The 19520-nt window shown below is 33.1% G+C and overlaps 1 protein-coding gene across 1 annotated transcript; it reads left to right on the top strand.

The window, feature by feature from the left end:
- Positions 1-7319: 7319 nt before the first annotated feature.
- On the top strand, positions 7320-19388 carry LOC148602158 (uncharacterized). Its single transcript, XM_088556649.1, has 6 exons — positions 7320-7556; positions 11199-11377; positions 12287-12431; positions 13616-13697; positions 14804-14925; positions 16988-19388. The coding sequence occupies exons 1-6, from the start codon at positions 7400-7402 to the stop codon at positions 17032-17034; spliced, it is 732 nt and encodes a 243-aa protein (XP_088412775.1). The 5' UTR covers positions 7320-7399; the 3' UTR covers positions 17035-19388.
- The last annotated feature ends 132 nt before the right edge of the window (positions 19389-19520 follow it).

Genomic DNA, 19520 nt, shown 5'->3' with positions numbered 1-19520 from the left:
TGGCTTCAACAAACCTCCAATCGGGGATTACCTCAATAATGAACCGTAATGGAGGCGGAAGGTTTGCAATGGTATAAAACCTCTTAAACCGACCTTTCATTTTGAACTGTTTGTGCCGAATCAGAATCATTGCGGATTTATCTTGATATTGCATTTGTTCAACGGACTTTCTTTTAGACTATTCCTGTTGACTTCTGTGTAAATTTTTTTCAGTTCTGTATTTCTTATTACCCTTCATTCATGCAAGCTGTTGTTCTATAAGTAAGCACATTAAATATACGGATTCAAATATCTGGCATCTTTAATTTCGATAGGCCGAATTGTGATTAATAATATACATACCTTATCATAACGACATTATACACAAAAACTACCATATGTGGTAGTGAAGACGATTGAAGATTTATCACAATGTATGTAAAATTTTGAATACAAACGTTCCAAAGATTTGTAAGAGTTGTATACAATATCCTAAGTCTACCTCCTAAAATGACAGTGATTTAAATTACCATGAACTCTGACAAAACAAATCCAAAAAATAAAATGTATCGAAAATAGACATGGACGGGATGTAATAGATTGAATGCCTATACATGAAACCTATGGTAAAACACAGGACAAATCATTTCCGTATGTTTTAGACGATTGAAGATTTATCAAAATTTACAAAACAATATATAGAATATTTTAGGCTCTAATCAAATTGAACCCTGACCAAACAACCGTATATTGTCCATTTATCCTTCAAATCTCACGTTAGGTAACCAAGTTTCATACTTTAATCAAGAAGTGTCGATTTCACAAAAAGTCGTAGGTATGAATTTGATCGTAAGTAATGACGTCACAACCTAAAAAGCATGGTGGCGTCATAATTTACGAACAATTTCACGACTTTTTGTTAAATTGACTAATTCAAGTGTAATGAGACGCACACACACAAAACCACATGAAACACGCACACGATTCCCACGAAACACGCACATGATTCCAATGAAACACGCAAGCGATTCCCACGATTTTTTTTATTTTGATTTTGGAAACGAAAATAATAATAGACTGTATTAACTATCATACTAACTTGTACGGTGTCCTACATGTACTTTTTGATGAGGGAAATAAAACACATATATATTTCAGCAGTTGGGTTCAGTATTGATGTGTCGTAAACATCGTCATGTCTGCACATTGTACATTGATAAAAACATTTTCTCTGGGAGTATAAAAATGTAGAAATTTTAAAATAAGATATACTTAATAATTTGGCACTGAAGTACTTCTGATCTTTTCGATACTATCTAATTGGTCTTTTATGGAAAAAAAATCAATATTTGTTTAGAAGAAATAAGATTATGAGGAACTCGTGTCTATTTGTCCAGGATAATAAAAATACCAAAATCTCACAAAATATTAGCAAAAATTACTTTATTTTGATGTAAGTAAGATATTTAAACCAATGAATACCATTCTTTTTTTTGTCTAAACAATAAATAACATTGTATTTTTATATCAAAAACAATATTCTTTATCTTATACGGCACATTTAAAAGTTATATTTGAAACGTTTCAATATATGTATTATACAGATCAGGAACACGTTTTCCTTTGTCCAGGAGAATAAAAACATCAACATTTCTTAAAGTATTGGTGAAACGTTCTCTTTTATCAAATAATAATCAAATTTTGAATGTATGCAATACCTTCTCATTGGTTTAAACAATTTTACTAAAGATTATTAAAAGCCTTACAAACAATGGATGGTGCAAGACGTTTTGTGTACCATCTCACTACCTTATAAAATATTTTTGACACTTCAATAACTAAAGTTGACTACAAGTATTTACTATTTATAGCAACGGGACACTGGTCTTTTCCAATGCATTCCATTGCCGTCTATTATGGGTTACTAGCAGTTTTTTAATATCGAGTACTGTCGCTCATCGCTGAAAAGTCATCGTATGTTGTGGTGTAGTATAGTCTTTGTTGTTTGGATATTGTTGGTGGCTGTCCCTGAATAATTGTTTTGACTGGCTATCACTGACAGCAATACACGCATTGTGATAGCTTGCAGTAATACTAATAGAACTAAAGATTATATGATAACGAAGCACATAAAATGTTAGGATGTAAAATATGTCCTACATTTAAGAAAAAAAACATACTACCTGCATATTAATTCTCTGAAATTAACTTTTCATACAAAAAAATCAAGTCTTCAACGACATAAGATCAAGTGAATTAACTGAATTTGCTGCCGGCTTCACTACAAAATCTACATTTTACTTTTTATTAACTCATTATCAGAACTATTAGTTATTCAAAGGTTGATATGATATAATAGATAAAAGTAAAAAAATAATACATCATACAGACATTAGATACAATTACATTGTCGACACTACTATATTATCTTTTTTAGGAGTCTTTGAAAAACGTGTTTCAATATATTAATACAGTAAAAACTGTCTATACCGAAACCGTTTTGAAATCTGAAATTCGTTAGTTAAGACAGGTGTCGGTTCATTTTAATTATTATATAGGGACTAATTATAAAAGTGTCAGAGTCAGACAGTTTTTTACGTTTTTTAATTATTTTTTTTTATTCAGGGTTTTGTTTAGATCGTTTCACTGTATCGTTTTTATACTGAAGGTATTTATCTTCGTTAAGGCACAGTTGAAAGTTCAAAATCCTAGTCTTCTATGCGTTGAGTTCTACGATCTTTGAACGTTAGGATGACAAAGTTCAACCCGTCCACAGACCATAGACCTGGTCCTTGATCTAACAGTTGACTCTAGCAACTTTCTTGATCCTAGACCTTATCTGAAATTCAGACCCTAACCCTAGCTCTAACTTTATCATGACAGTATCTTTCACCTTAATACAAACTCTTTAAACTCTTTAACTCTATTCCAAACACTAATCCTTAACATAACCTAGAACCGAAACAAGTACATTTATCTTACCCTTACCCCATAAGTAACTCTAGATATATCTTTAATCAAAGGCCTCAAGCTAGACCATCAAGACCAACACCAGACACAAGACTGAAGTCTAGATCTAACATCAACTGAAACATAACTTAGACCTATCTCTAGACCTAATCCTAATTCTTACCCAACTTAACCATATCCATAGACATATCCATATCAACATCTGATCCCAACCTTAAACATAGCCCTAAGCCTAACCCAACATTTTACCATCAACTAAACATTTGCCATCAGTGAATGCCCATAATCTGGTTCTGTTGAAAAATTCCAGAGACGTATCACAGGCCATGACCATGGCAAAACAAATGTTTCCCAAAAAGACAAACCACGTTATGAAATCGTACGAGTATGCCACCGCCAAACCCCACGGATATTTATTGATCGACATGAAACAGGGCACTCCCGACCACTTGAGATTGAGAAGCAACATTTTCCCATGGGAAATTCAGGATGCGTTCCTGGATGAGGACAAGTAAAAATAGAGATGAAAAAGGATATGTGGTCACTTCTTGACCGACTCGCAAAGGAGATGGACGCACCCGCAGTAATAAAGATTTACAAGATAGTTCCCTGTCGAGGGATTCATTTAGAAGAGGTCATCAGACGCGATGCCATACACGTGCAATGGACGACAGAACGTGCACAATGCCAACCAAAGAATGAACTGACAAAAGAAAAAGAGGTCCCAAAAGACCTCGTGGTAGACCAGCTGGAGGAAAGAAAAAAGCCAACCAGAAAACAGATGTGACACCTATAAATGAAACTGTATACAGAGGATTTCGGATCAAAGATTACATTATGTAATCTAATCAGATTGAAAGTTCGGTTTCGAGATCGCCTGAACGCAGCCCAGTGTTGAGGAGAATTAGACATGTGTAATCGATAACGTTTACATATACCACTACGAACAGTGTTATTCATCCATGGAGGATCTGAATGACGAACAGTGATTTCCTTATTGAGAATAGTCTCCATGACAGATTTTATAGAAGTATCAGTAAATGAATGAATGAGAACATCTAAGTTCTTATGTGCACCAGAAATAATCTTGTCCCAGTCAATAGTACGCAATTTTTCGCAAAAGTATTAACATCGCATCGGTCGTATAACCAAACTCGTCTGAAGCACGTCTACTGTGGTTTTCCGATTTTAATGATTCCATAAGTTGGGCAATGGTATCTAGTCATCGTATCAAAAAGAGAATGACCGACATGAACGAGATCAATCAAGTTTCTTTGATTCGTTATGACCAGGTCTAAACACGAACTATTGTTCTCAGTGAAGTGGGTAGGTTCATTGACAAATTGAACCATATCATATCTCGTTATTTTATTTTTCATACGCACATAATCATCTTTAAGATAGTCTCCATTGAAATCTCCTAAAATGACAATGTGTTCAATTGCTGTGTCAACAGCAAGATGAATGGAATGCTCGATCAGAGTAAAAATATGATCACCAGAATCTGGAGGTCTATAAATGACTCCAAATAAAACTTTTTGACGCCCCTTTATGTTTGCCTCAACCCACAAGCCCTCAACACCTCTAACAAATAAATCTTGCCCCATAGTGGCGACTAAGTTGTCTTTTACATATATCGCTACATTCCACCCCGTCTACCAGCACAGTCATTTCTGAAAGGAGGATGAAAACCATCTAAAAGAATGTCGTTATTGATTACATTAGAACTAAGCCACCTTTCGCTGAGACAGACAATATCGATATTACGCAGTTCTATATTGACGATGTCAAGCTTCGGAACTAAGCCTTGAATGTTCAAGTGAACGGTCAGTAAAGCTTGTATATAATCTCGGAAATCATCAATAGTATCATCCCTGGTCGCGTCTGATGTATCGCAGCTAGGTCCAGGGTTTGCCTCAATATCACCAGATAACAAACAGAACTATAGACAACCAAAAAATTATAACATAATACATAAAGACATGATTAGACAATGAACAAGTATCTCTATTTCACTGAGTACGAGTTTTCGTATAATGCATTATTGGAAATATTAAAAGTAACTACACTTCTAGATGAAAATAATACACGAGTTATCAAAAGCATGAGTAAAACACCGAACGATCCTACTGAGTTAATAAGATTGACAAAAAGTACATCTTCAAAGAGTAGACTATTACGTTTTGGTCTGTGTGTGGCTATAAGATTAAAAAGTCCTACCCTGACACGACACTCATTAATAGATATATACACCATGTGATTGCGCTATGAAAAAGGACTGTTAACTGTTTCGAACGTTACTAAATAGTTATAAAAAGCATAAAAGTGAAAATGTCTCATAAAATACAGTTGGTCTTCAAAATATGAAAATTGGTCATCAAACACTGTGTAGCACATAAACATCAACAAAAACAAAAAAAATATCCCGCTATGCACAAGTGCACTGTGCACAAATAACATCTCACAAGTAGGAGAAACAACTCGTCACTACTCGGCTAGTTTTAAGGAAATAAGAATTGCATGAATCGTCGATCAAAGATGGATAACTTCAGTGAGTATTTTCCATTTGATATTCAAAATATTGGATTTTACTGATCGATAACGTCCAATCATTATTTAAAGCATAATCGATCATATCATTGTGTTTTAAAGTCATGGCAAAAGAATTACATATAAATGGAAGGTTACGAGGTCAATCAAGTTAATTATATTCCCTTTTGGCTATAAGTGTTATCCTTTTTCATAAGATGAATGAAATATAGCGATTCACAAATTTAGTTTGTGTGACTTATTCCTACATGTATAACAAAAATGGTCATTTTTTTTCAACAATCACATAATGAAGCGCAACAATGCCATAACATGTCATAAATATGTTTACAAGGTATTTGTAATTTAGACATAAAAATCAACAATATGAGGATGTCATAGTAAAAAATGCATATTTTATGTGTGTTTGAGGGAGCGACATGTTGTCAGTTTCGAAATTAAAGAACTGAAAAAGAAAAAAAAAAGGTAATATCTATAATAATAATAATAATAAGCGCAAGTTTGGCTAAAGTAAAACAGAATTAATGAAAATAAACAAATGATGATTGGGAAAGGCCAGCTGGATTGGAAAAACAGCTTTTAAGATGGAGAACAGGCCGGAATCATTGAGTAATACATGTGTATAAAATTGTACTTGGTGTCTCTCCCCCACCTCATTTAAATGCATTCATTACATCATACAAAATTACTGAATATATTTTTAAACGAAATATACAATACAAATGTTACGACTAATACTACTCATATATGTTTAGAACATTTCATTAGGCACAATTCGTCAATGACAAAACTCAAAAGAATGACATGACAAATTTAAACAATCATCTACGTCATTCTGGGAATGGAGTCCTGCACCTTTTCCTCACAAACAAAGCCAATAATGACACAAAATCATGCACGCATGACTTTGGAGAATGTAAAGCATTAAAATGAAAAATAACCTCATTTTTTGATACAGTTTGTTTTCTGTATATTGTCTCTTGGTGCATGTATAATTAAGTACTACAGATTTGTGATGTTTTAGTATGGCAATTATAGATATATTTCAAATCATTGAACGGTCAAGTTTCATTAACGTAGCTCATTTACTAATGAGGTACCGTACGTGTATACGCAGGAGTAGCGTTATAAAAATTAACGTCCCAAGCGGAGGTAGTATAATTGCGAGAGGCATTTTCTTTTGGTCACGGACTTTTAAAATACAAATTACAAAGTCAAATTATGCAGCGTTCAGCTATAACAAAACATGGGCAGTCTGAATGAAGTTCACACTTCTTGCTCAATTTTTTGACACAATTTTCCAACAAAGGAAAGGGTTCCAATCCCGGAATCCCCCTGGATCCCCCACTACCTTAACGCGGTATCAAAATACTTTTTCACTCAATAAATCAGATGTCATCGTGTGTGTTCTGTTTTTCAAAGACAATATATGATAGAGGATGCCAGGTTCTATACGTTTCGATTTTCCCGAGTGTATGTCGAAATTCATATTTGTACTGAACAGTATGTAGGATTTTTTTTTTAATTCAAACTGTACAACTATAGGAATTCTAATTTTTGCTACATTTTTATCGGTAGTCCAGATCCTCATCCTACTAGATTCTAAATAAACACATTACGTACATGTACACATGCTGAATAAATGGTTTGTCAGTGTCCTGGGGCTCCGCTAAATATCAATGATCAAACGACGAAAAATTTAAGGAAAAAGTATTTTAGATAAACTTTCAATCAACTGTCCTAACCGTGTTTTAATCGCCTCGCGGTTCTTTTTGTTTATTTTTTGGAACGAATGTAATTGGGGCGACTTGGAGCTCGATACAGAAACACCCGTTGCCTTTCCCAGTAGTCAATTACCCAGGTAAACAAACACGTGTGATTTTTTTAACATTTCGAAACAATGTCTACACGATCTAAAAAGAGATATCACCACATCAAGTTCGACGATGATGATGATTTCGAGACACCGGTCTTCGAATATTTAAATGACAAAAAAGAAAGTGATGGAAAAAGAGGTGAAAGTGACGATGAAGTATCGTTACAAGACTCTGAAAAAGGTATAAATTTTACAGTGCCAGGCCATGTAAGCAAATTTTTTTTAGAGTTGACATATACCAATAAATCATCTTGAGCACCAAGAAACTCTTTTAAACTTCTATAGACACATGGTCAATGGTACTTACCCTTAGTTAAAAGTTTTCCAAACAAATGCCATAGACATGATCCTTGTCCTGTGCATTTGTCAGATGACCTTTTCAGTTGTGCCATTAGCCACTAGCCCAGTGTACAAGTCCAGTAAAGTCAGATTTGGGCTTTTAGATGTCTTACATAGCTAGCCCAACAAGTCCTTTCTTTCAAAATTTTCAACAACTAGCCGGAATAATAGAGGACTCTATAGCATTCAACTGGCCCGAAACAAGAAAAGTACACATCATTTCACTAGCCTCAATCAAATTTTACCTTCCCAGCATTGGGTTAGTGGCTAAAAGCAAGCACTGCCCAACAGGCTTCCTGAAATTTAAGGCTTATAAAGCATTGTTGAAAGCTACAAATTGATAACTCATCTACATGTAGGTAAGAAAATGTTAATTTAATGAAATTTAACGTATACATATAACTTGTAAACAACTATTTCCAATCGACTTTGTCCATGTAATAGTCTTTCTGATTATACTGCTTTGTCATATACTGCCAGGGTATGGGAAGAGAAGTTCCAATTTTTTATGAAAAGCTTATTATTGTACTTAAAAGAAAAAAAATAAGGAGCATCTTGTTTTGAGGTGTATTGAGCATTGTGGGCTAATGATTTTTTTGTAACACTAGCCCAGGGTCTGAATTTCAGGTATACACAAATGTATTTCCAGTTGAGAAAAATTCAAAATTTCAGCAATCATATTCATGTGCAAAATGTACATGTGTATCATGTAGAGAAATTCCCAATTATGACTTAAAACATCCTCTTGGTCAAGACTGTGATTTTGTTTGTCTTAAATTACATGTACATGTACCTCCAAAATATTATAAGGCTGTTTCTCCTAATGAAACTTTCCAAAAAATGGCTAAAAAAATCCCTTTAGCAGTCATAGAACAGTATGTGGTATTTCTGTTCAATATTTCACAGATTTAATGTTCATGACTTGTCTTTTATACAAGTAATCATAAAAACTAAGTACAGTTATTCCTAATTTTCTAATTTAAAAAAAATGAAGGATATTTTCCCCAATAGAAAAAGGATGAGATACATGTAGTTTTGAAAAAGGCCGACAATATCACTGCAAGATTTGACTTTTATGAATCATAATGTATAATTAAGGGTTCAGGGCTCAAGCTATTTGAGAAAAACAGGGAGAAGTGAACATATATGCACACCATTCACTAACTGTTGTCAAATTCATCTGACATAATAACCCCTTAACCGTTAGAATTGTTTATCTTTAACCAGATAACTGGTAGGTTTTATTAACTCAGCAATTGCAACCAGGAAACTTCCCTTATCGTTTTCTATTTGGTTTAAAGAGGTAGTCCTTGGGTAAGGAACACAACTGCTACAAATCATTGGAACGTGTGTATTCAGCATTTAACATCAATCTCATGTAAGCATCAAATAATCTTGGACTGGTTTTATTCTGTTTCAAATGAAAGCTTGATATGCTTTGGTGTAATTGAGTTTGATACAAACATATCACTGATTTGAAGAGTTATGTCCCTTACCCTATGTCTGCCTCCTTAATATATACAATTAGTTAATTGAACTTTTTATCATATGTACAGCATAAACAAATGAAATGAAACAAATTCAAACCAAATCAATGGAACCAAGATTCTAGTAGAACTCAAAAGAATTTAGTACAGGGACAAAGACCAGATATGAAAACCAGACACACACAACAAGGAACATAAAATATCCAATATAATACATACAAAGGTTAAAAAAGTAAATGAACAACTTGGACTCCACTGAAAACTGGTAGGGTAAGGATCCTCGGCTTTTCTTGAAACACCATCAGAGTTGCTAAAAAAATTTAAGTCTAGGGTAGACGAAAGAGTAAAGGAAAACTATGACACGTTGAACAAATCAGTTTTCATGGTACAGATGGATAAACTGTAAGGATGCACGAGTTCATATGATGACCATAAAACTTCTGTAATGATGATTTCAATCTTGTAGCAACATAACCCTATTCCAAAAGCCTTATTGTAAGAAATCTAGCCAGATACAAAAAGTCTGCGTAGTTATGGTATGATCTGGCATAACCTATGAGTTGTGATAAAAACTCCATATGCAGGTGCATAAGGGATGTTGCCACAGATGAAAGGAAAGTAGACAATACGGAATGAAAAGTCATTGCGTTTGATGTATCGTTTGGTCAATAGTTTTCCTTTACCATCAATCTCTTAGTGTAGGGCAAGATATAAGGCAGATTTCACAGTGTTTGTAGTATTCTTTATCTCTAGTTCTTTGGGATAGATGAGGTGTATCAAATCCCCAAAACTAAGATTGTTTAAGAATAATATGTCATCCATGTAGCGGAAACTCAGATTTAAGGATCTATTTTAACTTTGTTCCTTCTTTTGCATCAGATCATCTATGAAGTCAGTCTCATAAGAATGAAGGAATAGGTCAGCAAGTAGATGAGCACAATTTGCTCCCATTAGAATGCCAACTGTTTGTTGAAAAACGTGTCCACCACACTGAACAAATTTGCTGTCAATAAAAAAATCCAGCATTTTGAAAGTGTCTTCTTCTGTATATTTGGCAGATGATATTGAACTGTTTTTTAAAAAGTATGAGGAATCTTTACCAAGAACTAAATATTTGTATCTCGGTGTACCCTCTTTTTTGAAGTTTGATTTTAACTGACTAAGGGGAATAAAAGTACAGAGTTGAAAAATCATAGGTTTTAATGCTATTATACATGTAATTTGATAATAATCTTGAATTGAGGGTTTCCAGAAGATTTTTCAAATTTTTGAATAAATACCACTATGGGAGTAACAAGTGTCATGGAGACCGCTGTGATTATAGAAGTTAAAAGTTTTGACGGAGGTTTGGCGGAAATGTAAATGCAAGTGTATACATGTCAAGTCTTACTGATCAGTTTTAGTACTGTATTTGAAATACAATTTTTGTTCAGGTAAGATTATGTGATTTTCTGAAGAAACTGACATTCCTAGAATGTTTAAGTACTGACCATTTTTGGGTATTTTGTCATTTTCACTCCACCATTCAAGTGGGATTTGTCATGCACTACATGCTCTTTCTTATACAGCAGTTTCACAAATTTGTTCATTAACAACTGTGTTACTTTTTCTGGGGTCTGTGAAATTTCTGATTAGTGTTTCAACTTTTGATGATTTAGCATATTGCTTCAGTCCAGCCTGTTTATGTTGGTAAAACTTAATAAATAAGCACGCGATGTCACATTATTCAAAGTACTGGAATTTCAGTCATTTACATGTAATTTCCAACCCTTTTGTTTGTTCAAAATTTCCCAATTCCCAAAAAGAAATACAAATGTATGCTTTTAACTTCCAAAATTTCAGCAGTGAAATTCTCTTTTGAAACAGTGACATTTTTTAAGGTTTGACTTACTTTTATGTTAATGATAATTGATTATTTACTACAAGATACTGGTAGACTTATCAAATTTAGTAAATACACTTGTACTCAAATGAAAATAAAAAGATTTTCATTTTAGACAGTTCAGAAAATGAACAAATATCAGATGATGATGGAGCTCCAGAGGATATTAGTTTTACATCTGGAAGAATGGCTGCTTTACAACAAATGAGGGATGCTATAAAAAATATAAATGCAGAAAAACTGAAAGTCAAAGAAAAGAGAAAAAAGATTGACGAACAATTCAAGGAACAAAAGGTAGAGAAACTGTGTGTCCTTGTACATGTACATGTACAAGTGTATGGTGAAAGGTAGAGTAATTCTGTGTCCTTATACATGTACATGTACAAGTGTATGGTGAAAGGTAGAGTAATTCTGTGTCCTTATACATGTACATGTACAAGTGTATGGTGAAAGGTGGACGTTGATTGGTGGTTTATACAGTCTTGACTATCCTTGCGGATTTCGCATGACCATAAAAGGTAGAGTAATTCTGTATCCTTATATAGTCCCTGAACTAATGTAAATATTTTACGGCTCGATTACTGATTGTTAAATGATTGCTGACAGACTGACGACCACTGACTGATCTGATCACAGTTATGTAAATTGATGAATGATTTGTTCATCTAAATATCAGAATTCAATATATTTTTTTGAATTAAAATATCACTGTCACATTTTTTTTTCATTAAGAAAAAATGATGCAAGAGAAATAATCAAATTCTTGTCTAAATTTATATCATTAGATCAATATGTGTAAAAAGGGAAATCTAAAACAAACCAATTTGTAAAATACATTTACCTACCAAGTGGTCACATGATCTAAATGGAAGTGATTACTGGTTTGACAGTTTCCTTCCAGGTGGGGACAAATGTACAATGTACTGTATGTACATGTATCATGATTTTGTTCTTGAGTTTTTTCAGTTATTTAGTTTGCTTCCATTTGGGGTGTGCATGCACATTTATCATGTGCTCAGAGAGCAGCTGGATCGATCACCTTGGGTTTCAACTTGATGCACCAGCATTTTGAACAATTAGCATTGTTTTTACCAAAACAAAAATGTCATTTCACTGTTAAATTTCTCATCTAAATTTGAAAATTGACCATTCTTTAATGTCAGCGCTTGATCTATAAATTGCATGAGTACTCATAATTTTCAGAGAAGAAAACTGGAGGAAATAAAGAATGCCAGGCTACCTGATGATGTGTTAGATGGTTTACCTGAAAGATTATCTAGTAAGAAGAAAGTTGCTAAAGAAGACAAGAGAAGAAATGAAGATGAATGTTCTAACTCATTGCTAGACGGTTAGTATTCTTCTACTACTTTAAAGATGATGTTTCCCAAACCCTTTGCTTTCTCTTTTAAACTTATCAGGCCAAGAAAACATTAGTCAGGCACATAGGTACATGTAGGTAGGGAAATTATTCTATTTTTCATCAACGTTTTACATTGAGTTAATGGGGTATTAATTCAGACTTTAGCAGTGCTTGCGGCAAAATGGCCATAAAATGTTTAGGGTAGGCATAAAAAAATAGGGTAGGTAGGGTAGCAGGAAACAGATATTTTTTTTGCCTCAAGATAAGATCATCTATATTCATATTTACAGTTTGTCAATAAATATGATTTAAGTAATGGCTGATATGACTTGTTTACATGTGTAAGTGTTGCTACTAATAAATGGTTACATTTGTATAAAAAAACTCATTCATGTCACACTTATAATATACTTCACAAACAAAGATTGAGGGTTATATAAGAATCATTCTGTATGCATGTCTGTTTGTCCACATATCTTCCAAGTCCATTCCTCATGAACCACTCCCGGGTTTGAAATGGTATTTTATTTGCTCAGAGGAGGAAAGATAATTTCAAAGGGAGATAATCCAACTTCAGCGTTTTAAGCATATAATAAAGAGGTATTCACGTAGATCTAGGGTAATGGACACATCTCTTACAAATTACTGGAACATTTGTATTTAGAATTTTAAATCAATCATGTGTAAGCATCAAAGTAACTTGGACTGATTTCATTCTGTTTCAAATGAAAGTTTAATAGGCTTTGGTGAAATAGAATATATACAAACATCAGAGTTAGAAATAGTATCCTGCCCGCCAGCCCGAGACTGGCTATTTTTTGGCAGGGCTGGCTAATTTTAGTAAAAATATATACAGTCAAATAGTAAATATATTGAAAAATTGTATTCAGGACTGGCTAGAATTTGAGTGAGTTTCCTACCCTGCAAACATATCGATGTTTTCAAAAGTTATGTCCCTTAACCTAGGTATACCTCCTTAAGGCAAAATAAACACAATTTTCCTTAATCTCATTTACTGTGTGACATTCTTGTTGCTCTGACGCATCTAATAAGAAGTGAATCTGATTCCTAATGTGACCTAATGAGCTATGAAGACACAAATAGAGCCACAGTAACATTTCTTTGGAATATTTGTTTACATATATATGTTAATTTAGTAAATTTCATTGTAGAAGATGAAGGTAGTTTTGCTGACACAGAAGATGACTTTGGACCTGATGGGGATGAAGATTTCATTCCATTTGAAACTGAAAGGTACAAATGTTTGTGCTGTTTAAACAGTAATTAGTGTGTAAAGTAACACTGTATCTTTTTGTCTGTTGAGTATTGGGTGATTTTCACAGGGCTGAGAATTTGAATATTATGGCACTATTTTCAATAGAATCTGTAAAAAACTTCATTCTTACATTTTCTTCTCATTGTTGGTACAATGCTATTTATTTGAATGGTTTGCTATGTTGCAAAGAGATTCTGCAAATATTTACTTTTTTATAAAAAAAGGATGATGTAATTCAGGATTTAAGAATTTTGACATAAACTCTCAATAGAGCAAACAGTGCATGATAACAAAGCAATTTACAAATTGCTGATAAATTATAATATCACCAAGATAGATTCAAAATTATGGTCATAAAATGATAATAAACGTTCAAAATCGAAATATTGTTTTGGTATTGACCTTTTAAAACACATATGCACTATGTAAAATACACAATGATCACACTCACAATTAATTGACATGTAAATATGTTGCACTTTACAATACACATAATGCCAAGCTCTGAAACAGAATCTGATGTTTGAAATTCACTCTAGATGCTGCAGCCAGCCCTTTCAGAATTTTCAAGAATCTTTGAATGATTTTATGCAACATTATCTGATTGTCAAATGACATTTGATTTGAATAATGTCTGAGAATTTCGAAAAACCTGTCTGCAGTGGTTAGTAAGAGAGGAAACGAACAACTATCACTGCGTGGAGCTTGACATGATGCATGCACATGATCAACTAGATTAATGCACAGGGATTCATGAAGGGAATATTACACTTTTTTGGCCAAAATTCATAAAGTGAAAATTGGATTATAGTATGGTGAATCATCTGTTGGTGGGGGGGGATGGGTGTAGAAATTATTTTTATAATATTTTTCTTATCAACTACTCGTACTAATTGCAGTCTCTCGTTATTTGGTATCCAGCACGAGGATTGGGTCCCATATTGTGGGATCCGGTTTCTGGCCTGTCAGACATTTACTTACTGTTTAACGAAATTCTGCCATTTCTGTCTTTAACCCATTTTTTATGCAATAAAAAGTTACAAACAGCCAGTTTCTTCAATCCCTGACCTAATCTATTTTACAGGACTGGTGGTATAAATGTTCAGCCTTTGAAAGAATATCAGAAGAAGTCCCTGTCACAGTCACTGACAGCAGCTGAGTTCAAACACAGATGCTTATATGGTAGCAAAATTCACAGAGAAACAAGTATGATTTTATTTTTTGTAAGATATAGAACAAGTAATGCTGCTCCACATTACTAACAGCCTCTTATAATGTAAAAAATATTGCATATTCAGGTTGCCGCTTTATTTTGCTATTGGCCTCCAGCTGGCTGAAAAAGGGTGTACTAGTTAAAAATATAGCACTTAAATCTGATAGTTGTAAAGAGCTGTTGTTTAAACCTGACCGGTTTCGGTCCTGTGAAGGACCTTCATCACAGGTAAAGTTTGTGATTTTATTTTTTATATAACCTGAGAAAGGTACATGTATAATAACCCAAAAACAATAGGTATCAGTCTTGTATTACAAATTCCTGACTGGATGTACGTCAAAACATGGAGGCTAAAAAATATAGTGTGCTTTCTTTTTGCCTTTTTCCTGTTTTTGTTTCTTGGCAAAGGACTATCATTTTTCATCAAAATACAGGGTAAATATCAAACTATGAAACAAAGAACTTGTTTTTGAGAAAAAACAGTATTTTCATGAAAAATAATGCTTCAGAAAAGGGGTCTATTTCATGAACTCAAAATAAAAGTGAAAGTAGAAAAAGTTTGTCCTTTTTTTTTCTAAAATTATTTTTGACATTTCCTTAATGGAAAAACATGGTCAAAAATTAGATTGAAACTCTTTGTCTATTTTTTTTTAAATCATGAAAATTGAAGGTATACTACAGAAGCCTATGGGGCAAAGAATAAAATACTGAGACCAATACTGGTTCATCTCCTGTGGACTGAAGTATAGTAAATGATTAATGGGTAGAGAGTATCATCAGATTTTGATATTGCACACAGCTTGAGCTCTTTCAACCTTACAATATTGGATTGTAATTACTTTTATCTTATAGGACTTCCTATCTGTATTAGTTTTTAGTTTGTAGCATATCATGTGTAGATAAGAAACTATTTGGAGTCTCCAATAATAATCATGGTACTACTTGGAGTCTCCAATAATAATCATGGTATTGCCAAAACAAACTGAAAATGTCTTACTTAGAATTTTAAGGTATAGTACCTGAATTGGGTAAAAGGGTATGGGCACCATGCACAAATGGCCACTGAGAGATGTGGAAGGTTTTTCAACATATAAGAGCTGTAAAAGACAAATGTGTTTAGTCCATTTATGACGTTTAGACTTTAGAGTAAAGTTTTTTCTTATACATGGTATGTAGATTGAGAAGTAATATTTAAAAAAAAACTCGTTTAACATGTATTCACAAAGATTTGGTTGTTGTATTTTTTTACTTCTTGGACATCTACAGATTGCAATATCACACCCAAAATGGACGATGTGATGTGAGCTAGTGATATGAAAAATTTGCACTTGCAATTTTTTGTTGTGTGATTTTGTATTGTTTACTATAAACAAAACCTGGTAGTTCAAAAGCAAAGTCTGACATTTCTAAAGTTGAATATCGCAAAATATCAACTCCCTTTATTTGATTTCAACATCATAACTAACTCGCCAAGGCTTGCTTTTTATGATGTTGAAGTTAAATAAAGCGAGTTGACATTTAGTAATGTTCAACTTTTACTCATTATGGTACCTATAACATAATATATATATATATATATGTAATCATCAGGGGCGGATTCAGTATTTGAGTTTAGGGGGGGTGTTAATTGAATTAAATGCAGTGCAATGCAAGTTAAAAAATATTACGGGGCAAAACTTGTAAAAAAAATTTTCCTACCAATTTAGTGGGGGCATACGCCAGGTATGCCAGTCTTTGGATCCGCGCCTGATCATAAAGATTATCAAATATTTAATTTGTGCATTTTGTTATTACAGCCAGTGTGATTAAGTTATTTCTATTTGTCAAGTATGGACATTATATACACTTATTTCAAAACTTTTTTATGATGTATGAGACTATAAAATGCCAATTCAATAACTTTTATAACCAAGGCTATTTAAGATAGAGTACTCTCATATATCATCTTTCACCCAAAATGTGAAAATGGCACGATTTACTATAGCTGTACTGTAGCAGACCAAACATGAGATTCATAGCTGCAATATTTATGAAATATTTTTCTTGATTTTTCAGGTAAGTCAAAAATGGCAAAAGCAGCCAAGAAGAAATCGTACAGATGATGATACAAGAGATATTATGGGTATACTATGAACATCACTCACAGGCACACCAAGTGGAAAATGTCTGTAAATAGATCTAGCTTCAAGTTAGAATCGATGATGGAAGTCTTTTGACATTGTTATTTTATTCTGATTATTGTCTGCATTCATTTATTGTTAATTTAATACTGTTAAGGCAAAAACAAAATATGTTTGTTTATGGTCACCTGACTGGCCCAGATTTTATCGCGGCAAACTTAACTTTTTTATCGGCAATTTTCTTAAATTCCAGAAGTTCCTGCCTTTTCCTGGTATTTATCGTATTAAACAACAATGGCGGCCTCCTGTGGCAGCACTGCCAGCAATTTAAAAAGAAAACTAGCTGATAGACAAGACTGTGCACCATTACAGAGTATTCTGTTTCTTTCTATATAGCTTATTAGTCAAGAAACTACAATTGAACTCCCCATCCCTACCCAAAAAAATCTACCGACCCAATTTTTTCAGCATGTGACAGTAAACACACCTATTTTTTTGTTGGCCTAAAATGATAATTTTCTGGGTTTCCATCAGCATTATAAAGAATAAAAAATCAATTTTGCTGGTACTTATTTTCATGTTTTTCAGTCCAAAATTAATACTAGTACAGTTTATGTGACCATCTTTCAAAGGGTGTGTGTGGGGAACAGCTGATCCGCCTTCCTGTCATCTACACATATTATTGTTCAGAAAAAAATACTTATTTAAGTGAAATATAGAATTTCTTTACAGTACCAAAACTTATTATAATTGAATTTTGAAATTACTGTCAATTTTTTTTTACTTTCTCCTGTTATTGAATATAGACAATAACAGCAAATTTACTTGGAAATGAAAACTATATACGGATGAAACTTAGAAACAATGCCTTGCGTTTCACGCCGATTATAAGCCTCATCTGTATATAGTTTATATTTCAAGTCAGTACACTGTTATTGTCTTTATATTGCAATATTTATCATTTTTAAAATTAAGTTTAATTTTCATGTGTGTTTATTACATTTCGTCAATCCCCACTTGTGGGCCCCCGATAGTGATGTTATGATTCATGCAAGATTATACATAGGAAAGTAGGCGAAGCCAAAGTGTAATGTACTGTCAGCGACAGTTTATTACCGAAGAATATACTATTGATGCATTTTGGTTGCAGTTTAATACCTGAAAATCTGTCCACACCAGACATTTCCTAATTCCTTATGTCTCCTCATATTAACATGATTAGTTTCAATGCATTTGTACCTGTGTAAACTAAACATTTGCCTAAACATGCACTGTATTTTGCATTCTGTATTATCTAAAGGGTTCTGTATAAACAGGGTTCTTATATAGTTCTTTATGTTACATTCTTTTTTTTCTGTTTTATTTCAATTTTCTTTTTAAAGAACTTTTTTGTTTATGTCAGTTGTTTATAAAGTGATTGATAATTAAATTGGCCTATGAATGCTAGGCCCCCAAAAATAGTTTTCATGTTTCCTGTTTCATGCTTTCAGAGGTTAAGATAGGTAGGTAGATGATTTTTAGGGCTGATTTACCTTGTTTTTACCTTTTCCTTGTCCGACCCCCCCCCTTTAGAAAATTGAAAATTGTTGAAAACGTGTGTATTACATCATGAAAAACACTCAGAAAGAAGTATGATTCAATAGTAATCCAGCGAACTAGTTATTTAGTATGAATTCTTGATCCTCAACGGTGATCCTGTCAAGAGAATTTTTTTGGGGCCTCCCATACCTAAAACTTTGGATCTGCCACTGTGGGATGGCAGGTAGAAATAGGGTAGGTAGGGAAACTTGAAACACAGAAGTTTTTGGGTGTCAATTCAAAATAATCTCAATCATTCCTTATAATTTAATTTAAGTATTAAAATTCAACCAGTAAATCTTCTGACGTCACAGTCATTACAAAATTTCATCAATGCTACAATGGACGACATTTGTTATCCAATCAGAATCCGTGTTACTTTTGAAATTAAAATATTTATTGTTAACTCAAATAAGCTGACTACTGTAAAGTTGTATTTGTCTCCTTCAATGTTTAATTGTTATTGTACATTCAGTGTATATATTTCTCTGTACCTGTGTATAATGATGTTTTGGGGCCAGCTGTGGCCTGCCCTCAGGTGTTCAATTATACAACACTGTATAATAGCTTAGTGTTCATGATCAGTATGTACATGTATGTGAACACCTTGTTTTGCCACTATTTATACCTTTCATAAAAAACATGTAAGGATACATTATTACAATCATATTTATGTGTTTTATCACTAACATGAATGTTAAAAAATAATTATATCATTTTGATTTGATTTTTTTTAATTAAATAAATTTTAAAAATATCATATACCACTAAATGTGCACTTTGAAAATATAGATCATGATAAAATGTGCCACACACTGACAATGGGAAAGTTTTTAATGCATTTTTTTAGTCAGTAATAGTAAAACTAGGTGCAAATATACCTAGTTTTT

This window comes from Perna viridis, chromosome 12, assembly GCF_037379345.1.
Source record: "Perna viridis isolate PV_CMFRI_1.1 ecotype Kerala chromosome 12, ASM3737934v1, whole genome shotgun sequence".
In the NCBI taxonomy this organism is placed as follows: domain Eukaryota; kingdom Metazoa; phylum Mollusca; class Bivalvia; order Mytilida; family Mytilidae; genus Perna; species Perna viridis.
This window is presented reverse-complemented; position numbering and strand designations above follow the sequence as displayed.